This window comes from Phaethon aethereus, assembly GCF_964289735.1.
Source record: "Phaethon aethereus genome assembly, chromosome: 2".
Taxonomy (NCBI): Eukaryota; Metazoa; Chordata; class Aves; order Phaethontiformes; family Phaethontidae; genus Phaethon; species Phaethon aethereus.
The window spans coordinates 57,563,316-57,584,110 of record NC_138582.1 but is presented as its reverse complement, the minus strand read 5'-3'; the positions used below and the strand labels follow the sequence as shown (position 1 = coordinate 57,584,110).

The 20,795-nt window shown below is 39.0% G+C and overlaps 1 protein-coding gene across 1 annotated transcript in view; it reads right to left on the bottom strand.

Annotated features, from left to right (window-relative positions):
* The window catches only part of PTPRM (protein tyrosine phosphatase receptor type M), a gene marked incomplete at its 3' end in the record, with an annotated part of 489,914 nt that overhangs the window by 294,109 nt on the left and 175,010 nt on the right, over positions 1-20,795 (bottom strand). The window contains exon 6 of the mRNA XM_082014808.1: positions 3,586-3,760. Within this exon, the coding sequence (XP_081870934.1) occupies positions 3,586-3,760 (175 nt within the window). The remainder of the gene's footprint in view (positions 1-3,585; positions 3,761-20,795) is intronic.

Below are 20,795 nucleotides of genomic sequence, written 5' to 3'. Positions count from 1 at the left end.
AAACCTCCCCTTCAGGACTTATTTAAATAGAGCAATCGATACTTTATTTCACCATCCTCTAAAAGATAGCACAAACTAGTTTACAAAAAAAAACCCCACCTTTTTTTCCTTCTTGTTTAAGGCCAGACTAATTGTTCATTGACAGTCTTTTTGCTCGTTAACAAGACAATATTCATGTCTACAGCTCTTTAATAAGATAACATGGGTTTAACTGACAGCTCTTTAATTGCCTTTTTTTTTACCCTCCATACAGATTAAACCTTGCTATAACCGTATCTGCTCAGGTGAAAAAAAAAAATTAAAAAAAAGAACATTTGACAGTTTCTTACATCTCTCTCATCTTCAAGATTTCATTCCTATTCTTCTGTGATTTCAGGTTTGGTTCGCAGCACCTGAAAATAGCAGCCCTTCCGCTGACTTCAAAAGTGCTGGTACCTGGTCTCCAGTGCCACACAGCATCATGCTACAGCAGCACTACAAATCTTAAAGAGGTTTACATAAAAAAAAGTAACTGGAATCTGCTTAGAGTAAGTTCCTATTTAGTGAAACTATGTCTACAGTGAAGTAGTAGAAGTAGAATGAACATTGTACGGAATTGTAACCCACTCTAGTGTCCAAACGTCCCTAACTAAAAGATATTTTGAAAAAATCCCAACTCCAGTGCAGGATTTATTTATTTGCAACTTCAGTTACAAGTTCAGTAACCAGAATGAAACAGAGCACAATAAAAGTGAAGAACTGATGCTCTTTAACTTACAAACACTAGGTTTGACTCTCCTGTCATCCTAGCGATGTAATTCCAGAGAAATTCCTCCTAAGTCAGCTTAGTTACACCAACATAAATGAGAAGAGAATTAGATGCATTGTTTGCAACAAAGAACGGGGAGTAATTACACCACCGTTTTTACACATACTATTATTAAGACATCAGTAATTCCCAAGTATACTAATCATTACATGCAATATGGGTAAATGTACATTTTTTCATTATTTATTGATGGTAATGGATTAAAAAAAGATATAGCTGCACTGAAATCAATCCATTATCTTTGAATTCTGCTAACTAACATTGCAGAAAAGCTGCTGAAAAAATTAGGAAATACAATTTCTTAAATATATGGCATCAGTAAGAAAGCATATTTACTAATTAGCCCCTAATGCTACTATTTCAGTACAGTCATCTAAGGTTTTACAGCACCATGTTTAAAATGGGTCTTTTTAGGTCAGAAGGAATGACCTGCAGGTGGTCTCATAAAAGCTCCAATACATGCAATGGGGATTACCATAATTACTTTGCCACTCCACAAGTAGTTAATGGGATTACACCCGAAGGCTATACACTCTTTCACAGCACCCAGTCCAAATTTTCTGAAAGAATCTGAGTAAGCACAAATGCTTTAATGATACGCTTCATAATTTCATCTACTACACCATAAAAGGAGCACGAATAAATTAAAACATCCCAAATCAAAGTAATTGAAAAAAATTTAACTTCTTCACCTTTCTGTACCTCCTGTCACTGATGCAGTCAATGTTCCATATGCCTCATTCAGGCAGCCTCTGTTCTTGCTTGTTTCCACTGACATTAGGTCTAAGATTCTTCATCATTCCTGTTGGGGTTCATACTCTGCCCCTTCTCGCTCTCTTTGCTAACCTCCACAAAGTAAAAATTTCCAATTTTGGCCACTTCTTTTATTTCCTTTTCATGTTATCTTTGCTTGGACTAAAATAACTTCATTTTTTCCACCATGCCTTGTAATTATATTCTCATCTCGCCTTCTCTATTTGTTTCTTTTTTCATCTGTACCTTCAAATAGCTCATCTACGTTTTCATACTAAAATTTGTTTTGTCATGTTATCTTCATACACTGGTTGTTCACAACCTCCTCCTCTTGGTCTTGTCCCGCTTCTCTCCATCTTCTCTAAAACACATCTACTAAAAGCTTCTTCTTACTTTTGGAAAACGTCCCTTCTTATTTAGAGCTCTCTTGAATCTTCTTCTGGTACCTATTATTCCCCAGTCTAACCCGTAGCCCAACTTTCTTCCTCTTCACTCAACACCTGCTCATCTCACAAACACTGTGCTAACCATATCATCTCTCCATTATTCCACTCCTCAGTTTCTTTTTTAATATCCCCCTCAATTTTAATTTAATTCAAAACATTCATCCTTATCTACAGCCTAACTGCTAACCCTCCTATATGTCGTCTTAATGTAAACTCATTCTTCTCATTTTGCCTAATCTTTTTTTCCTCAAAACTTTTCCTTTGCTTTTTTAATGTCTTGGCCTGATTCTTTCTTTATGCCACTGTGCTCCTGTCTTTCAAACCCCTCCTTTACTGCTAGCTTCTCATACACACGCTTTCTATACTGATCAGAAACAAGATCCATGCTACGTTTTCAGATATAACCATTATTCCACACCTTGTTTATCGCCCTATGTCTAAGTTGCCTTTGGGAAGCGGATCACATCTTTATGAAGTGCTGAGAAATCATACAAAATAATTAGAGTCTTAATCCAAAAGATAAAACCTAGAGCAGAATCTGGAAAGCAGAGTGACAAGAAGGTACTACACAAAAATTAATTTCTTGCTCCTGTTACTCCTTAGCCTATAAGTTTCTTTAATTCTATGAGAACAGCTATAATGATACCATCCGTGATAATCTGAATGCTACTCCCAAAAGAAAAAAAGGCCTATCCAAAGAAGGATACTGCTTCTAAAATCAGAGGATGTATAATAGATGCAAGTGTGTCCTTCCTAATTCCCAGAGGAAAATTCCACACCTGGGGTGGCTTTAGTTTTAGGGCACTTATTCACTCCTTGCCAACTTAGATCAAATTGTTTCAGAATGAAGAAAAAAAAGAGTTTTTAGCCCTTCACTCACTTCTGGTTTGTTAGGCACAGAATGAACCAGAAAGGGAAGACACATAACACAATAATGTGTCTCCACAGCTTAGGTGCTATGGAATCTGCTCTTGTCTCTGAAAGAACAAAAATAAAATATTGTTCCTCCAGAATACTAGCATAAAAGTAAGGAGCAATCAAAATGCAATTTAAAAATTATGAATGTCAAAAAGTTGTTTTAGTGCAGTTTTTTATAATAAGAATGGACTTACCTGTATGCTTTGTATTTATATTTAAGTGTTTCCTGCTGTTTTTAAAAACACCCCTCCATATGTTGGAATATGTGTATTTTATGGGTTCATTTTAATGTAAATCTTTCATATTTTGCAGCAAATATATTTCTAATATGTGATCCACATAAAGGCAGTAAATAGCCAGCATTATATTCATAATGTAAAAAAATCTTGTAAATATAGAGACATATAGTTTTAAACAGTGCATTTGGGGGAATTATTTAGAACAACAATCAACAAGTAACTAGTTAATTAGTCCTGGCTTCTTCTGTCACTCTCTTGTAACAGCTGGATAGACTCTTAAGATTTACATAAACAGAGTCTATTTATTGAACCTCTTACTGACTTTAACAGGCTATGGGTGACATTGTTACTGAACTGGCAATAACAGGTCCTTATTCCATACATTAAGCATGCAAATACTCATTTTTTTATTGTGAAATACCTTTGACTATCAGTTCTGCGTAGTTTGATACACCAACTCCTCCTTCTGTCCGAATCATGCAGCGATAGTTGCCAGCATCCCGCTTTGTGGCATTTACCACACTAAAAAGAGCTACAAATCGGCGAAAGTTGAACACTTTTATGTCCTTCAGAGGTGCATCCCTTACATAAATACCCTAGGCAAAGAAACAAAAATAAAGTATATTGTTAGTCATTTTAAAAAAATACTGAAAAACTATTTCATTTCTCAAGTTCCTCAAGAGGGGAGGCAAGATAAAAGCAGAAGTCTGTATGTTTCTTTTACAGATGTTTACTTTACTGCCTTCTCATGTGAGTTAAACCATTCATCATCAGTGGGCAACCACTCATCTGGAACAGCTGCTTTCAACTCTTTATAGATTAACGAATAGAAAGATTTAAGAGCAATGGAACATTTACTTGCTTGGCTTGCTGTACACAAATATTTAAAGTTATTTCTTTTAAAGAAACATGAAACCCAGCATACTCAGTCTCCACTTTCTCTTCCCCTTGCATCTGCTACTTGGCATATGCACCTTGCACTGCTTGCACGGAAACGTCAGTGGATGGTTCTCACCGCGCAGCACCTCCACGCAGCATTATCAGCGATTCAGGTGATGAGGCACAGATCTACCAGGCAAATGACCAACAAAAGCAGAAGCTGCCTCCGTCTCCCACCTCCTCAGCGTGATACTGGGAACTGAGCAGTTTCTACCTCAGCGCAGCGTTTCGCCCTCAATTCAACATATTGTATGTACAGCATAGGAAAATGAGCTATGTAACAGCCGAGGAGCACAAGGCCCAACCTAAGTCCCTGCTCCCTCATGTGACCCAGTGCCTGGCTGGAGGAGGTAAAAAGGAGGGTAGCAGACAGAAGAGGGCCGAGGTAACATCTTGCCGTGTCCTCTGACACAAAGATGAGGGCAGAGAGACTTGGAGCTCAGATCCTCATCAGAACTCGTGCTCTACCTGCCCATGAAATAGGATACTTGCACCATGAACACCCAAAAACCCTTAGAAAATGTATAATCTTAAAATTACTAGAGCTGGTTTGGAAAAAAAAATATGCAAAATCTAGTGACAACATTTAATCAAACAAGCAAACAAGAAAGACATACTTTTCACAGAAATATATGCATTTCAACAAACTGAAGGCTACAGCCATTACAAAAACATCAAGAGAAACTGGAGAACCCCAACAAGCACCTCCCAAAAGACGCCCTTCTCCAGGAAAGCATATGCACAGCCTGATGCTAGGTAATGATACCAGTTATTTTTAGTAGGTTTTTCTGACTTCAGGTGCTTCAGGCAGAGCAATGGCCCTGCACTACCGAGCTTCTATAAACCCTCAACACAGCTGGTGATGCCTGGAATTTGTAGTTTGTCCAGCAGGATTTAAGACCTATACAGGAAATACCGACCTCAGTTTGTTACAGCTTTTACTTGCCACCATACTGAAAGTACCCTTAAAATACCAGTTATAACCAGAGAGCTTCAAGTACCAGCCACATAAAATTAAACACAAAATCACAATGTCCTTAAAGCACAAAACCAAGTCAAAGTTAATCATGCCATTAAGGCCAAAGAAGCAGCATAATTATCAGTAAATACTGATTCTCATGCACAGTAAGGTAGAGTTATTTCCTCTTCAAAAATAAATGTGGGTGATGCATGGGTTATTTAAAAGAACAAAATACTTCTAAGGTACCCAAAGAAGAATGCACTATCATGCCTTTAAAACTACTTAAATTTTTAAGTATTAAAGTCTTAAATTATTACTTGAGAACTACTTCAGATAATTGCCAGCTCCTTAAAATTCCTAGAATTCTGAGCTGCTGATAAACCAGCTTCTCTGACATAGCATTACTGGCCTGGCTGAACAGGGAGATTTTGCTGGGACTCGGGGAAAAGAGGAGAGTTTATCACCTCTGGAAGAAGGGGCAGGCAACTCAAGAAGAGTACAAGGATCTTGTTAGGTCAAGCAGGGACAAAATTAGAAAGGCAAAAGCCCAGCTAGAGCTCAGTCTGGCCACGGTCATAAAGGATAAGAAAAAATGCTTCTACAAATATATTAATAACAAAAAAAGAGGCAAGGAGAATCTCCACCCCTTACTGGATATGGCAGGGAACCTTGTCACCAAGGACGAGGACAAGACTGAGGTACTTAATGCCTTCTTTGCCTCAGTCTTTAATAGCCAGTCCAGGTATCTGCAGGGTATTCAGCCCCCTGAGCTGGAAGACGGGGATGGAGAGCACAATATACTCCTCATAAACCATCAGGAAGCAGTTAAGGACCTGTTAAGCCACCTGGACACCCACAAGTCTATGGGGCCTGATGGGATCCACCCAAGAGTACTGAGAGAGCTGGCAGAGGAGCTTGCGAAGCCACTCTCCATCATTTATCAGCAGTCCTGGTTAACAGGGGAGGTCCCAGATGACTGGAGGCTTGCCAATGTGATGCCCATCTACAAGAAAGGCCGGAAGGAGGATCCCGGGAACTACAGGCCTGTCAGTCTGACCTCCGTACTGGGGACGATCATGGAGCGGTTCATCTTTAGAGTGCTCACGGGTCATATGAAGGACAACCAAGGGATCAGGCCCAGCCAGCATGGGTTCATGAAAGGCAGGTCCTGCTTGACCAACCTGATCTCCTTCTATGACCAGGTGAACCTCCTAGTGGATGAGGGAAAGGCTGTGGATGTTGTCTACCCAGACTTTAGTAAAAGACCCTTTTGACAGCGTGTCCCACAGCATTCTCCTGGAGAAACTGGCAGCTCATGGCTTAGACAGGTTTACTCTTTGCTGGGTAAAGAACTGGCTGGATGGCTGAGCCCAGAGAGTTGTGGTGAATGGCGTTAAATCCGGCTGGTGGCTGGTCACAAACGGTGTTCCCCAGGGCCAGTCTTATTCAATATCTTTATTGATGATCTGGATGAGGGGATCGAGTGCTCCCTCAGGAAGTTTGCAGATGACACCAAGTTGGGTGGGAGTGTTGATCTGCTCAAGGGCAGGAGGGCTCTGCAGAGGGATCTGGACAGGCTGGATCGATGGGCCGAGGTCAACTGTATGAGGTTTAATAAGGCCAAGTGCAGGGTCCTGCACTTTGGTCACAACAACCCCATGCAATGCTACAGGCTTGGGGAGGAGTGGCTGGAGAGCCGCCCAGCTGAAAAGGACCTGGGGGTGCTGGCTGGCAGCCAGCTGAATATGAGCCGGCAGTGTGCCTAGGTGGCCAAGACGGCCAACAGCGTCCTGGCCTGTATCAGCAATAGTGTGGCCAGCAGGAGTAGGGAAGTGATCGTGCCCCTGTACTCGGCACTGGTGAGGCCGCAGCTTGAATCCTGTGTTCAGTTTTGGGCCCCTCACTACAGGAAGGGTGCTGAGGTGCTGGAGCGTGTCCAGAGAAGGGCAACGAAGCCGGTGAGGGGTCTAGAGCACAAATCTTAGGAGGAGCGGCTGAGGGAACTTCAGTCTGGAGAAGAGGCGGCTGAGGGGAGACCTTATCGCTCTCTACAACTACCTGAAAGGGGGTTGTGATGAGGTGGTCTCTTCTGCCAAGTAACTAGCGATAGGACGAGAGGAAATGTCCTCAGGTTGCACCAGGGGAGGTTTAGGTTGGATATTAGGAAAAATTTCTTCACCGAGAGAGTGATCAAGCATTGGAACAGGCTGCCCAGGGAGGTGGTGGAGTCACCATCTCTGGAAGTGTTCAAAAAACGTGTGGATGTGAAGCTTCAGGACATGGTTTAGGGGGCTTGGTGGGGTTGGGTTAACGGTTGGACTTGATGATCCTGAAGGTCCTTTCCAACCTTAGTGATTCTGTGGCATGGCAGTTAGCTAAAACAAAACTCTGAAAGAAACATTTCAGATTAGTATTTCAAAACTGCTGTTTTTACTGGTTTTGCCACTGTAATATCCTTCTAGCAGGAATGGCTGCAGAGAGCAGGAAGCAAGCAAAGTGGGTTAATTATGATTCTGGAGAACTACTATTTCTTAAAAGCAACATTATTTTTTACCCAGGACAATAACTGATTAATCCTAATTATCAGAGCTGCTGACCAGTCACAAACCACATGGTTTTAAAGTGTGTTTCTGCAGCTTTCAGACTCTGTAAGGACTCTCCACATAGCCAAGCCATGTACTTACATTACACCCACTCACGCTAGTTTCTCCTTTTTTCTAGTCACAACATCAGGAAGCTTTACACAGGCTATTCTATTCTGCCAAGAAATAGAGTAAGTTATTCTCTAGGGAAGAACACACCACCACACACCAGTTAATTCTAGTACCTAAACTAACTCGGCTCATTTAGAGTGTGAACAAGCTCCTCCACACTCCAGCCTGCATGGTACACCCACCCTTCCATGCAGGGCACCTGCGTCCAGATTTTACCAGGACTCTCATGAGTTTTAACAAAACTGAAGAACCAGATAAATATTTTAAGAATTATTTCTTGCTGTCTCCACCCAACCAAAGGCTGTGGGACGCTGCTAAATGGAGAAAGAGGTGATGGGAAAGGACTAGGCAATGCCATGAGGTAGTATAATTTCTGCCTTCATCTGCAGCCTGTGGATAGAGAAGACCATGGAAGGGTATGAGGCATGCACAGTCCGTGCTGGCCCTATACCGAGGACTACACTGGCCTAGGGTACTAGGGCCTACGCTGGTGCTAGGGCCTACCATGCTGGCCCCCTCAGACCTCCCAATGGCCAGTAGAAATCCTGAACAACACAGCCTGGGCTGTAACATAAACTGCCAGCAGTCCACGAAGGGACCTGCTCAAATACCTGGCCCCATAAGACATTTTTCCTATCTTTTTCTGCACATATTTAGAATAGAAATTGGAACTGATCAATGCACTGCAGCATTTATAATAGAATATTATTTCACTGGGGTCTCATAATCTTTTTCATCTTCTTCTTATTCTCAAACACACAAATCTTGCCTAATTTCAAATGTCTTAACTGCTGTTCTACAACAGGAAATCTTAGTTTTATCAAATAATTGACTACATGGCCATGCAACACATGCTATCCATTCACATGTCAATAATTTTGACTTAGAAAGAGAGAAGCCAAAGCACATTTCAGAGGCACACATCAATTTGCTCAAATGAATAAGCTACATGAGCCTTAAATGTAACTCAGCTTGGCTCTACAGAGGATCTGAGCATTTTTGCCCCCCTACCGAAATCCAGATGTGAAACAGGTTATTAATGGTGGCTTCAGAATTCATGAAGGAGCTCCAGAATAAAAAGTCTTTATTATTATAACACACTTGTAGAATATATGTGAGATTATTATTAATAAAGATTATGTTGTCTGACTTCTCTTAAACATTAGAAACTCACAGGGGCAAAGCATAGTGTCTAATTATATGTAAGAACTCAAACAGTCCCACAGAAATCACTGGCATGACATTTCGTACTAGAACTCAAAGGAGAAAAAAAACACAACAGATTTTTTTCTTTAGTCTCTTTGGGAAAAATATTTTCAAGGAAAACATAGAGTCTGGAACAGACGAAGACTAAGAATCGTAATTGCTTTACTTTCCACAAGAAAAAGTACCGCTCAAGTGAGCAAGTCTTCCCCCTCTTCTGGGATGACAGCAAATGAGTAGGAGAGCCGCCTAATTGATTTAAGCCTGAGCATAAAGGAATGGTAATGAATGTAATGAATTCAAGTATAAGAAAAGTTCAATCCACAGGCATTGGAGAAGAGAGTTAAAAAGGTTGCACAGTAAAAAACAACCCTGCACCTACAACCTCTCCCAAGCACTTATTTAAGCAATGGACAAATGGCAAAAGACTATTTTTAGTCTGAAAAAATACTATTTATAATTTGATATAAGAATACAGAATGGCTTAGAATGGCTTCTGTTTTAACTGTACCCACGTGGCCAGCTTCACTCCCTTTATTCGTGATTCACATTTTGTTCTCTCTGACTTACTGCACAGTGTCTTCAGGAAGCTGCACAGGTATGACGGTGGTCACATTTATGGGTTAGTTAACTACCTGAAACTTGGAGGAGAATGTCGATAATATTTTTTCTTCTATATTTAACAGGCCCCTTTAAGCATATTGCATGATAAATGACAAGTTCTCAGTGCCAATTGTCAATAGCTATTTCCTTTAGAACAGCTAAAAATAACTTACTTCTATCAAATGTACATTCATTTACTGAACATACTAGTACACACCACTACACTTCTTTTACAAGGAATTATTTTTAGTAACATTTAAAAATAAGTTTTTAACACTCAGTAATGCAACATTCTGAAGTTCCACAAATAAAGAAGATCACTTACCATCTATTGCTTTACTAAATATAGTCATTAAAACCTTAATCTCAGTTTTTTTAAGATAGATTCTCAAATTTATCTATAGGTCTTGCAAACTAACAGTTTTTATGTGGAGTCTTCACAGATGTATGCTACCTCACCGAAAATTAAGCAGAAAATGTCAAGTCTGCAATTTACTAAATCTGTTCCAGAAAACAGTATAAAATTCATGATTTACAATGCAACACCATGGTACTCTATATTAAAGCCCATTAAAACAAGCAACTCTACAGTATCCTTCTATTTTCTGGGTGGGGTTGGTTCGTTTGTTTGAAACACAATTCAAGGATAATTATAGCTCTTTCGACTTTTTTACTTTAGCCCTGCTTTGCCATGTGAAAGACCGAGGCTTTACTATACATTAAGCCTGCTAGCTCTTCCTGCCTCTGGGGCTCGGAGAACTGTGTGAACAAGGACACTTCATTCTTTGGAAAGAGGAAACTGCCATAATCATTTAATGCTAGACCTGCTTGGACAACAAAGGCCACATCCCCAGGGCAGAGCTATCTAACCTTCTTCGAGCAGAAGAATTTTGACTACAAAACAAACATTGCAAAAGTGAAAATAACAGATTCCACTGGCTGCTGAGCAACCCATATATTTTCAAATGCTTAGAGAAAGCTTTCAAAAAGAATAAATACACATATTCAAAAATGTTATTTAAGCCAACTAATTAAAATATATAACTGGTAAGTCACTTAGAAGAATAAATTTTCTATTAAACAATGTGGTATTTAATATATAGGGATATATATATTTAAAAAAAAAAAAATCTTAATTTAACCTCACAATATATACAGCTTGAAAATCCATATTCCCAAGTACCAGCATACTAAATGCATACAGAGACAGTTTAAAGCACTTTAAATGCACATTATTTTTCCATTTTAGAGAAGCTGGAATGAAAAGAAATAAGTTGATGGTTATTTAAATTAGACTTACAGTCTCTTTTAGGCAATGAACTAACTCTAAGTCTTCTAAATGAACGGCAATTTAGCAGCAACAAGATATATATTAAACCTTTCAGAAATACTTTTAACAAAAATGCAGCAGTAATTCAAAGGGATTGAAGTTCTGGGATGTTACATCCAGGACTACCACTGCACAAATCACTCTCATGTTTCAACAATTTTGCCAGAAAAGACTTAAAAGGAAACCTCGGTCAGTCACCCTCTGTCCATACAGGTAGATTTAAGCAGCTTTTCATATATTTAATAAAAGATAGGGTTTGCGTTATCCCATTTTCAAATACGCACATTTACAAAATTGTGATTAGAGTCATACCAGTGGGATCTTAAACAACATCAGCAGTACCAGAAATAATTTTGTTTAAAATATGTATAAAATCTAAATCAAATAATAATTAATACCTCAACAAAATTGCTTTGCAGAATTCATATCATTCTAATCATTCTAATAATTAAGACAGTTAGCTTTACCTCTGCATTTCAAGAATTGCTTTCATAACCAAGACAATTGTTTGTCAGTCTAGATTAGAACCACCACAGATCCTGTGATTATCCTGTATTTATTCCATCTGTGTAAGTTAACAAGTGCACTTCATTCAAGTGATTAAGGCTGTGATGGAAAAAGATTATTATAGTCCTATTTGGAATTATTCTGCTATGAGCCAGAATTGCACTCTGCGTGTGTAATTAATGGGCATTCAAGCAAAATGTTATCATTTTACCTTTCAAGAAAGATTTCAACTTTCAATATTTTAACGTTTGATAGCCAAGCCTTTTCTTCAAATCACATAGCTCTCCATAAACGCTGTTTATTACGACTAAAACTAAATGCTGGTTGAAGCTGCCAGGTAATATTGTAAAATATTGCTAAAGTTACATCAAGTAGTCACGTTATCAAATATTAAGCTATGACATCTACTTGAAGGTACAATTAAACATACAGAAAGTAAACAAAGACACTACTCCATTATCTGGAGTTGTTAAGCTCAGTGTAATTTACCCAAAGCAGTTACTCTGTACTTACTCGTTTTGTATCATTCTGACAGGAGCAAATCTATTATTATTACATAGAGATTTTAAAAGGAAAAATTAAAAAAAACTCTGCTCAATCTGTTTTTTATTTTTACATTAAATTCCAGACATATTGAGTTAATATTCTAACAACCTGTCAGTGCTCACAAAAATATGTAAAAAATCCAAACCTTCTTTCCATCCATCTTTAATAGCACACAACAGAATACAAAATGACTTATAGGGAACTACATCCTCAGAAACACCTGGAGAAAACAGAACACTAGGAAATCTCTCTCTAATGGAGAGGTTTATACTTTGGATAGAAATTATGGCAACAATCCATGTATCTGCTAAGCATTTTGCTGAACCCGTAGCCCTACTTAGAAAGTCATTTAATCTAATACCATATCCTAATTCTTTGAAACGTGCAAGACTATGTACTTCTCATCATCCTTTTATTTGTATTAAAAATTCCAAGAGTTAGGATGAACACCTTGCTAAAAAGTGAAGAGAACATACATAGGATTTTAAATACTCTGGCTTGGAGTTCTGCAGACGCCAGGCTTACAGAGGGGCTGGGAAGGAGCAGAGTGATGAGGAGAAAAAGAGAAAGGAAAGATCATTAGCAAAGTATACTCATGCAGGCATTTGTCTGCCTTTTCTATCCAAGTACATAACAGGATAGGTAAAAATCAGCGCGCTCATATTCTACATACTCTTCACTGGAAAAGTCTTATCTTGTTGGGAAGAAAAGTGGCATGAAGAAAATCCAACTTGCAAGTTCTGGGGACAACCTGAAGTCTATTCCAAAGTCTTAAGCAACCAGAATAGCAGGCAAAACAAAAGCGATACCGAGTCCTACAAAGCAGGCAAAGAAGAAATAGCCAAGAAGAAAGCACACACACATTTCATGATGAAAAGCCATGCCCTGTTCAGGGCAAGGCAGCAGCCTCCTGAAAAGATTCTTCCAAATGGGAGGAACGAAGGGCAAGAAGAGACACATGCCTACAGTTAAAGAAAGCTATAGTAAACGCTTCAACAATGACAGTGCAATTTGTGAATAAAGACAACCATAGCAGTAATAAACAGTAATAAGTAAGGGACACACTGGTTCATGTAAGAGTGAAGGTAATGTAGGGGAGTTTGGCTGGAGGTGTTTCGGTCTTAATTACTGAGCCAGTCACATAATTTAACAGCTCCCACCCCCAACACACACCTCCTCCAATGCTGTTTCCTTCCTATCATCTTCCCTTTGGGTTTAATTTAATTTAATCTTTACGTTGGTTCTCCTTGCCTCAAAGCAGCTTCAACAGCCCTTGGTCTTATAAAAAGCCTCCATTCAACTCCAATTTGAACACGATACCTCCCAGCAGTAAGTTTGTACATTTTAACTACAGTATTCATTGTAAAGGTCACTGTTTCTTTCTCCCAAAGGTCCAAGAGCATAGCACAGAAAGCTTATTGAATTTACTTCATCAACTGCCTAACTCATATGTGTCCCTAAGTGATTCTACTGCTGCTGAACTGTGCTTCATATCAAGGCAGTCTTCAGGGTCTAGAAACAGGCATACCTAACACGCTCTTCAAAAGCAAGCTGAATTTAACCAGCCCTCTGTGGCACAGGTCAACTGTTCCATTATCTCGGGTTTGCTAATCACCACTTACTATATACACTCCAGAATAGCTGGAAGATTAACACTGAGTTTTATTGAAAGAGGACACTACTTGGGTCGCTTCATTTCTAAATTCAGACAAGAATATCAAAAATGTTAGACTGATAACAGGTAATCACAGAACAACTTTTCTTATGGGTCACTTCATCAAATGAGAACATATATGAGGATGGATAGGGATGGAGGAGAGGGACAGATCTATGTGCATCCCCTCTGACTTGCATATGTCAATAAATCTCTGCAGGTAAGCAAATTTTCTGCAAATCAATATATGTAGTCAATTCATTAATATCTAGTAGTTTATAACTATTTTTCTAAAAAAGGGAAAAAAGGAAGAAGAAAGAACCTATTACCAAAAGCTTTTTGTTCAGAGTCCAAGTTTCATATCATCCTCGTTAAACAAAAATAATAATCGCTCTCTTAGGTGGCACTTCTGACTCTCTTTATATATATAAGGTGCAACAGGGCATCTTCAGCAAATGAGGAGGATCAAAATCTACTAATTTTGCAGGTTACTCACAAATAAACTTTGCCAAGCATTTTCCAACTGTCTTAAGGTTTTGCACTCTTGTCCATAACCAAGGCCCTCATGGATTTCACAGAATTTCCAGAGTACCTCTAAAAGGGAAACTTCTACATTCATGAATTTTTCAGAGTTATTTTCTCCCAAATCTCTTTTGGTCACAGAAGATTACCAAAGTGACAGAGGATTAAGAGCTACATTTTTGTGATAAAAAGGCTTTTCTCAAGACAAAAATTTTAATACTTGTATTGAAAGTTTTCAGACTCCATATTCCCTCCATAAGCAGGAACAGTTGATATACTAGTTGAAAACAAAGTGTGTATTTCAGTGTCACAAGCACACTCTTGGCAGAGGAGCAGCCACCTCTGCTAGACAGGTGTGAAGGAAGGCCTTGGGAGACACCACCCATTATCACTCCTTGCAACCTGATGGATGACTGGCACCACTACGGAGATAAGCACCTCTCTCCCCTCAATCTACAGTAGTGTTTTTTCCTACTGTATTAAAGGTTGCTTAGTTTTCTTGCATTAAAATAAAATTTGCTCACAACTGCTAGCGTTTTTAGCTTCTTTTTTGGTATCACTGCCAGTGTGGTCTGCAGTGGTCATTGAGCTGAGGAGTTTCTGATCTAAAGGTTTTGACTAATGTCATAATGTAAAACTTTACAGCTTCTTCTGTCAGGCTTCTGATTTCAGCAGAAAACAAATACTTTGGATAACATTTTAAGCTTCCAAAATGTGTTCTGCATCCACATTACTTAGGAATGGTGGAGCTGGTTTATGAAGTTAGGACTGAATTTTGTTCTTCCATTTACCCTTATCTGCATGTTTTTAATATTAGTAAGAAAACACACTGACATTTCTTCATGGCTACCAACATTTGGCTCTTGTGCCAGGCACGGCAGTCTGGGTGGATCGGGAGGCTTACCCTGTGGAGCAGCTTTGCTGGCCAGGTTTCTGCAATATTTCTGAGCAGAAGAATCTAAGGCTCATTTTTGTCTCCACTTTTACAGTGGCACCATCTCATTCAAGCAGTGTAAGGCTAGCATATAGATTCAGAGTAGCTATTGCACTAACATTTTAGGTTTTTTTTCAGCTGGGCATGTTGTTGGTCACAGTAGCTCTGTGAACCCCAGTTGTGCTACATGGGAAGCAGGCAGTAGTAACATGTCAGTCTAACATCCACCAGTGATTGCACTGGGGCCCTGACTTAGCAAGTTGGCCTCTATTTTTATGGGTGGGTTTTTTGTTTTGGGGGTTTTTTTTTGATAGTTTATTTTTCTAAAGAACATGCAGAATCCCTTGCAAGAACCAGCCTGGGCAGCACACTGCTGTGGTGGAAAGATTTCATTGTGCCTGGGTGCAAAAACAGGAGATTAGCAGGTTGGCAATACTCCCATATCCAAGACTTCTGACAATATGCCAGTTCCCTGTTATTAGAATTTAGGCCTAAAGCACTCTTAATACTCAAAGAATCATGCCAGTGATAAGAGTAGACAGCACCTGATGTGCCACTCAGCATCACTGACTTTAACCTATAAAGGAAAAGATGATGTCCAAAAGGAAAGTTACCTTTACTGTACATTCCTACCACATTCTAAACATGTTTTATAAATTCAGCTGGACATAGTTTACTAATAAAAATACTAGGCTGTATGGTTTCCCATGTCAGCTCTGAAACTTCACTGGAGTCAAAACCCCTCACAGATACATTGATTTCAAGATGTCCTTCTGTTTCTTGCATGCATTCACTGGGATTCATCATTAACAGTCCACAATTAGTTAACTTCCCCTACTCTCTGGTAATTGCAAATTCTGTAAAAGACATCTTAGCATCAGAGAAAGATTAATCAAATCTACATACACGCAATAATAAAACTAGTAAATCCAGGTAAAACAAGCCTGGCTGGTGTTGTCCCCGACGGGAGATTGCATCCCAACAGAGAGAAGAGAGAAAAAGGACTGCTCTAAGTGTGATGAAGTCTTCAGCCCTATTGCCCAGAGGGAAGAGATGCAACTGCTCACAACAAAGCTTGCCTCCTAAGCAATGCATTCATCTTCCTCAAAGGATGAGCATCTAACTACTCTTTTGTAACAGAAACTGGTTTGGAAGTTTAGGTATACATATTCAAAAATGTATTTGACTCTTCATACAATCTAAATATATACTGTCTTAAGGTATAAAGCTTGTAGTATATGCATTTGCTCACAGCTAGAGTGGAACAATTAAAATAAACGTAGATACTTTGCTACAAAAATTCGGTGTGGGATCTCCAATACATGTGAACATACTTTAAAATTTTCTAAGTTTGAATTGATGTTTAGAAAGTTGAGATGTTACATTTCTTTCTTATGCCTTTCTTTAGGGAAAGAGAATATATAAATTAAACTAAATCCTTCTATCACATTTTATCGAAGTTCTTAAAATGCAGAAAATCAGGAAAATTGAAGTTGTGTCCTTGAAAATTATTGTGACAGAGTATGTGCAAATTAAACCTCAAACAGAATTAAAATAAACACAAACCCCAAAAGCTAACACAATATTGTATGCAGATGGTTATAAAATTATGCTGTAAAAATTATGTGAGGAGGATCAGGAATATACAAATAACAGAATGCATTGTTCCACAGACACTTCGAAGTACCTTTTCTTCGCATTTTCTTTACTTCAGTTCTGTAAATCATACGAAAAGGAGCTTCTTTTTGCCGCTTCCTGTACTAGTAGCATTTTATACGCAGTACTAGACTGCAACCTCTGCATTAACAGATGATCTTGTATTTCTGACACTCTCTTAGCAATATACTTACTCCTCCCACATAAATTGCTGGACTTCCAGTGTGATCAGCTATTTAATAGGTCACTGCTCATGGACAGCCTAAGCTCCATCCCAACTGTTTTGCTGGATTTCCTCTGTGTGCTCTTATTGCCGAGATTCTTCTTTCTCTTCCTTTATGATCGACAGAGGTAAAGTAAGAAATAAGAAGTGTAAACTGACAGAAATAGAAATTAACAAAAAAGACCAAGAGGTTAAAATGAAAAAAAAGAGGAATCCAATCAACTACTGAAAACCAGTGTGTGTACACAGGCACACATCTCACCTCACCCAAGAAAGTCCACTTCAGTATTTCTTTACCAGTAAAGCTGCTAAATGCTACAGACAAGAAGAGTGATTTTTAAATACTACCACAGAATCACAAGACAACTGTGGTTGGAAGGGATTTCTGGTGATGATGTAGTCCTAGCCCCCTGCTCAAAGCAGGGTCAACGACAGTAAGATGCTCATGATTGCAAGCAGATGCATTTTTAATAGCTCCAAGGATGGAGACTCCCTAGCTTCTCCAAGCAACTTGTTCTAGTGTTTGAACACAGTATTTATTTTTTTTTCCTTACATTTAAGTGGAATTTCCTGCATTTCAGCTTGTGCCCATTGCCTCTTTTCCTGGCACTAGATACCACTGAGAAGAGCCTGGCTCTGTCACCTCTAATCCTTTCAACATCTCTCCCCTGATCCTTCCCTTCTCCAGCCTAAACAGGCCCAGCTCCCTCCTTGTATGTCAGATCCTCCAGTCCCTTAACCCTCCTCCAGCATGTCCGTATCTTTCTTGTACTGGGAAGCCCAGAACTGGACCCAGCACTCCATATGTGTCTCCCCAGTGCTGAGCAGAGGGGGAAGATCTCCCACCTTGACCTGCTGGCAACATTCCTCCTAATGCAGCCCAGGAAGCTGTTAGTTGTCATTGCTGCAAGGGCACATGGCTAACTCATGCTCAGCTTGTCCACCATGATCACCAGGTTCTTTGCAAAGCTACTTTCAAGCCTGTCAGGCCCCAGTATGTAGTGGTACATGGGATTATTCCTTCCCTGGGGCAGGACTTTGCACTTCCCTTTGCTGAATTTCATGAGGTTCCTCTCTGCCCATTTCTCCAGCCCATCAAGGTCTCTCTGAATGGCAGCCTGACCCTCTAGTGCATCAGCCACTCCTCCCAACTTTTTATTGCCTGTGAACTTGCAGAGGATGCACACTATCATCATCCAGGTCAGCAATAAAGAGGTTAAACAGTACTTGTCCCAGTATCGATTCCTAGGGTACTCTACTGGTGACCCGCCTCTATAATGCTTTATTATCCATTATAGAGTATAATCAGTATACATAATGAATGCTAGCTAACATATGCACAAGTTTTTTCTGTTAGCCAAATATAAACATAATTTTGGTTTTGTTTTGTTCTTTCTATTTCAGCCTATGTAAGTAAATTGGTAAGAATGGTCAGGCCATCCGTACATGTTCTACTTTTTCTTTTTTCCTCAAAGAACTTAAAGCCTCCCAAGAAAATCCAGGCAAACTTGAAGGAATATTTCAGTTCTTACCATGTCTGTAAAAATAAACAGCACAGTTCTGTATGGTTACCCAAAGCATAAGCTAAAGTATATTATACGCATCAGGCAATTCATATTTAAGGCAGATAACAAAGCAGAAGTTTTCATCAAAGATTACAGCTCTTGAGACATTGGCTAACACAAACATGAGACCCATCACAAGCCTCCTATATTCTTCTGTTCATAGAACCTTTTCTGCCATATAATAAGATTACTATGCAATTAATGAAAAGCAACTAAAACTGATTAATGACAATTAATGGAAAATATACAGTACTGACTGCAAGAAAGGTACTAAATATATACTGGAGTGGAGAGGGCGACAGAAAGAAATTAACATACCAAAACCTGGAAATAATATTAAATGGTTACCAGAACTTAAAAAAAAAAAGTTTAACTTTCATCTATTCAGTAACAGTGCCCCTTCCTACAGGGCACTAATTATCCTTCTAACAGTAAAATCATTTCAGGTTATCTACAAAAAAACACATCAGGATGCGTGCAGTCTTAGCAAAATCTTTAGTTGATTGATGTCATTAAAGCTCTTCTCAAGTCAATGGACTCAAGACAATTTGCTATGCTCAAGGTGGTTTGATTAGTCTCAGAAGACTGAGCTACTTATGAGCAGAAGGAAGAATTATCTCCTGCACTCCTGTAGTACACAAAAGCACCTACAGATCAAAACCCAAACTTTTCTTTTTAATAGTTGAAAGGACACCTTCTTTAGATCTATCTCATTGTACAGTTTACATTAATAGTTCTACATCTTTGTGATACTAAGTTGTTACATATGTATATGATTTAATTTTAACAGGTAAAACACTGCTTCATTATCTTAGTACTCAAAAATGGCTGAAATATTTTTTCCTCAAGTGCTTCCAGACTTAGCAATGAAAATGGTAATTATGTGAAAGCCTCAGAATGTTTACAGCATAACAAAAAATTCTTATGAAACTCTAGGACTTCAGTTCACCTTCTGGGATACTTTATGTAATTTACATAAACAAGCACATGCACACACACACACAAGATTTTGTGTAACCTATAAATATGTTTTATTTTCATAATTTGCCAGGAGTCATTGCACTGGTTCTACATCACGATGATATTTTTGATACCTCTCATTTGTGTGTGTGCGTATGTATTCCTATGGAAAACAACTTGCTTTCCAGAACTCCCTCTGACACAGGATTATATCTCCTTGAATAAATAATAAATAATGCATACAGGTTTTGCAGTTTTGTGTGTAGAGGAATAAAATCTTTCATATGCTTCATAGCTTCAGAAGAAAAAAAAAGATACACTGACTAAGGGGAAAGACAGCTTTCAGGAAAGACAAGAAGAAAAGCCAAATCCCTTATTAACAGGTAATAAACTGTTTACATAGGGTAGAGAAGACTAGCCATTAGAGTGATACTGTTCCTAGTTTCTTGGCTGCAAATGAAGCAGCATGCGTTCTGCATGCATAAACCATAGGTATGAAAGATTTCACCCTCTGCCCTTCTAACAGAGAATACCCATTAGTCTCTTGCTACTGGTAAGTCTGATGATACCAGTTACTACAGCTGTCGGACATATCCTGAGATCCTACTGTTATTTGCTCACCTTTGACAAATTTGTACTCTTAGATCTGCGTTTCTGCAATAGAAGTTATGTGCCTGAGAATTTCATTTTTAAATAATTATTTGAATTTCAACCATGTATTAGAATGAGGCTAGGAAAAAGACATTACTTCAGTGCTCTCTTTCTCATCAACTGTAGCTTTCCACTGTTTGAGGAACCTCTCTCAAGAAAGGCTAGCCAAACTGCGTACAAGTCTCTGAAAAATGCAATTGCCGCATGTTTAGTAATGCTACAACAAATCTTTAGAAATTAATATGAAAAGATTGGGTTTGATATTAAAATGGAATTTTGTAATACCTGGGTATCATCCAAACAGCAATTTCCCTGAAGTCACACTCTAGATCGTTCTAAGAACAAGTAGCACACAGAGGGAACTGAACGAACCAGCTGCAAATTAGGAGAAGCAGCAGATGGGGGTGGGAAAATGAAAAGATGGAGCCAGGCCTGAGAAACTAAGGTGCAACAAGCCAACTGCAGAATCTGTGTGATTCCATGATTTAACAGATATGCCTCTGTCACAGAGGCCCTATGTCACGTCACTTAAACTTCACCGAGGACTCTTCTAAGTGTATACCGATATTCTAGATGCCTAATTTTGGTCTTTGAGGTCAATTCCCCAAAGTACTGGCCACTCACTATTGCAACTAACATAGAAAGTGCTCAGTGCCTTACATG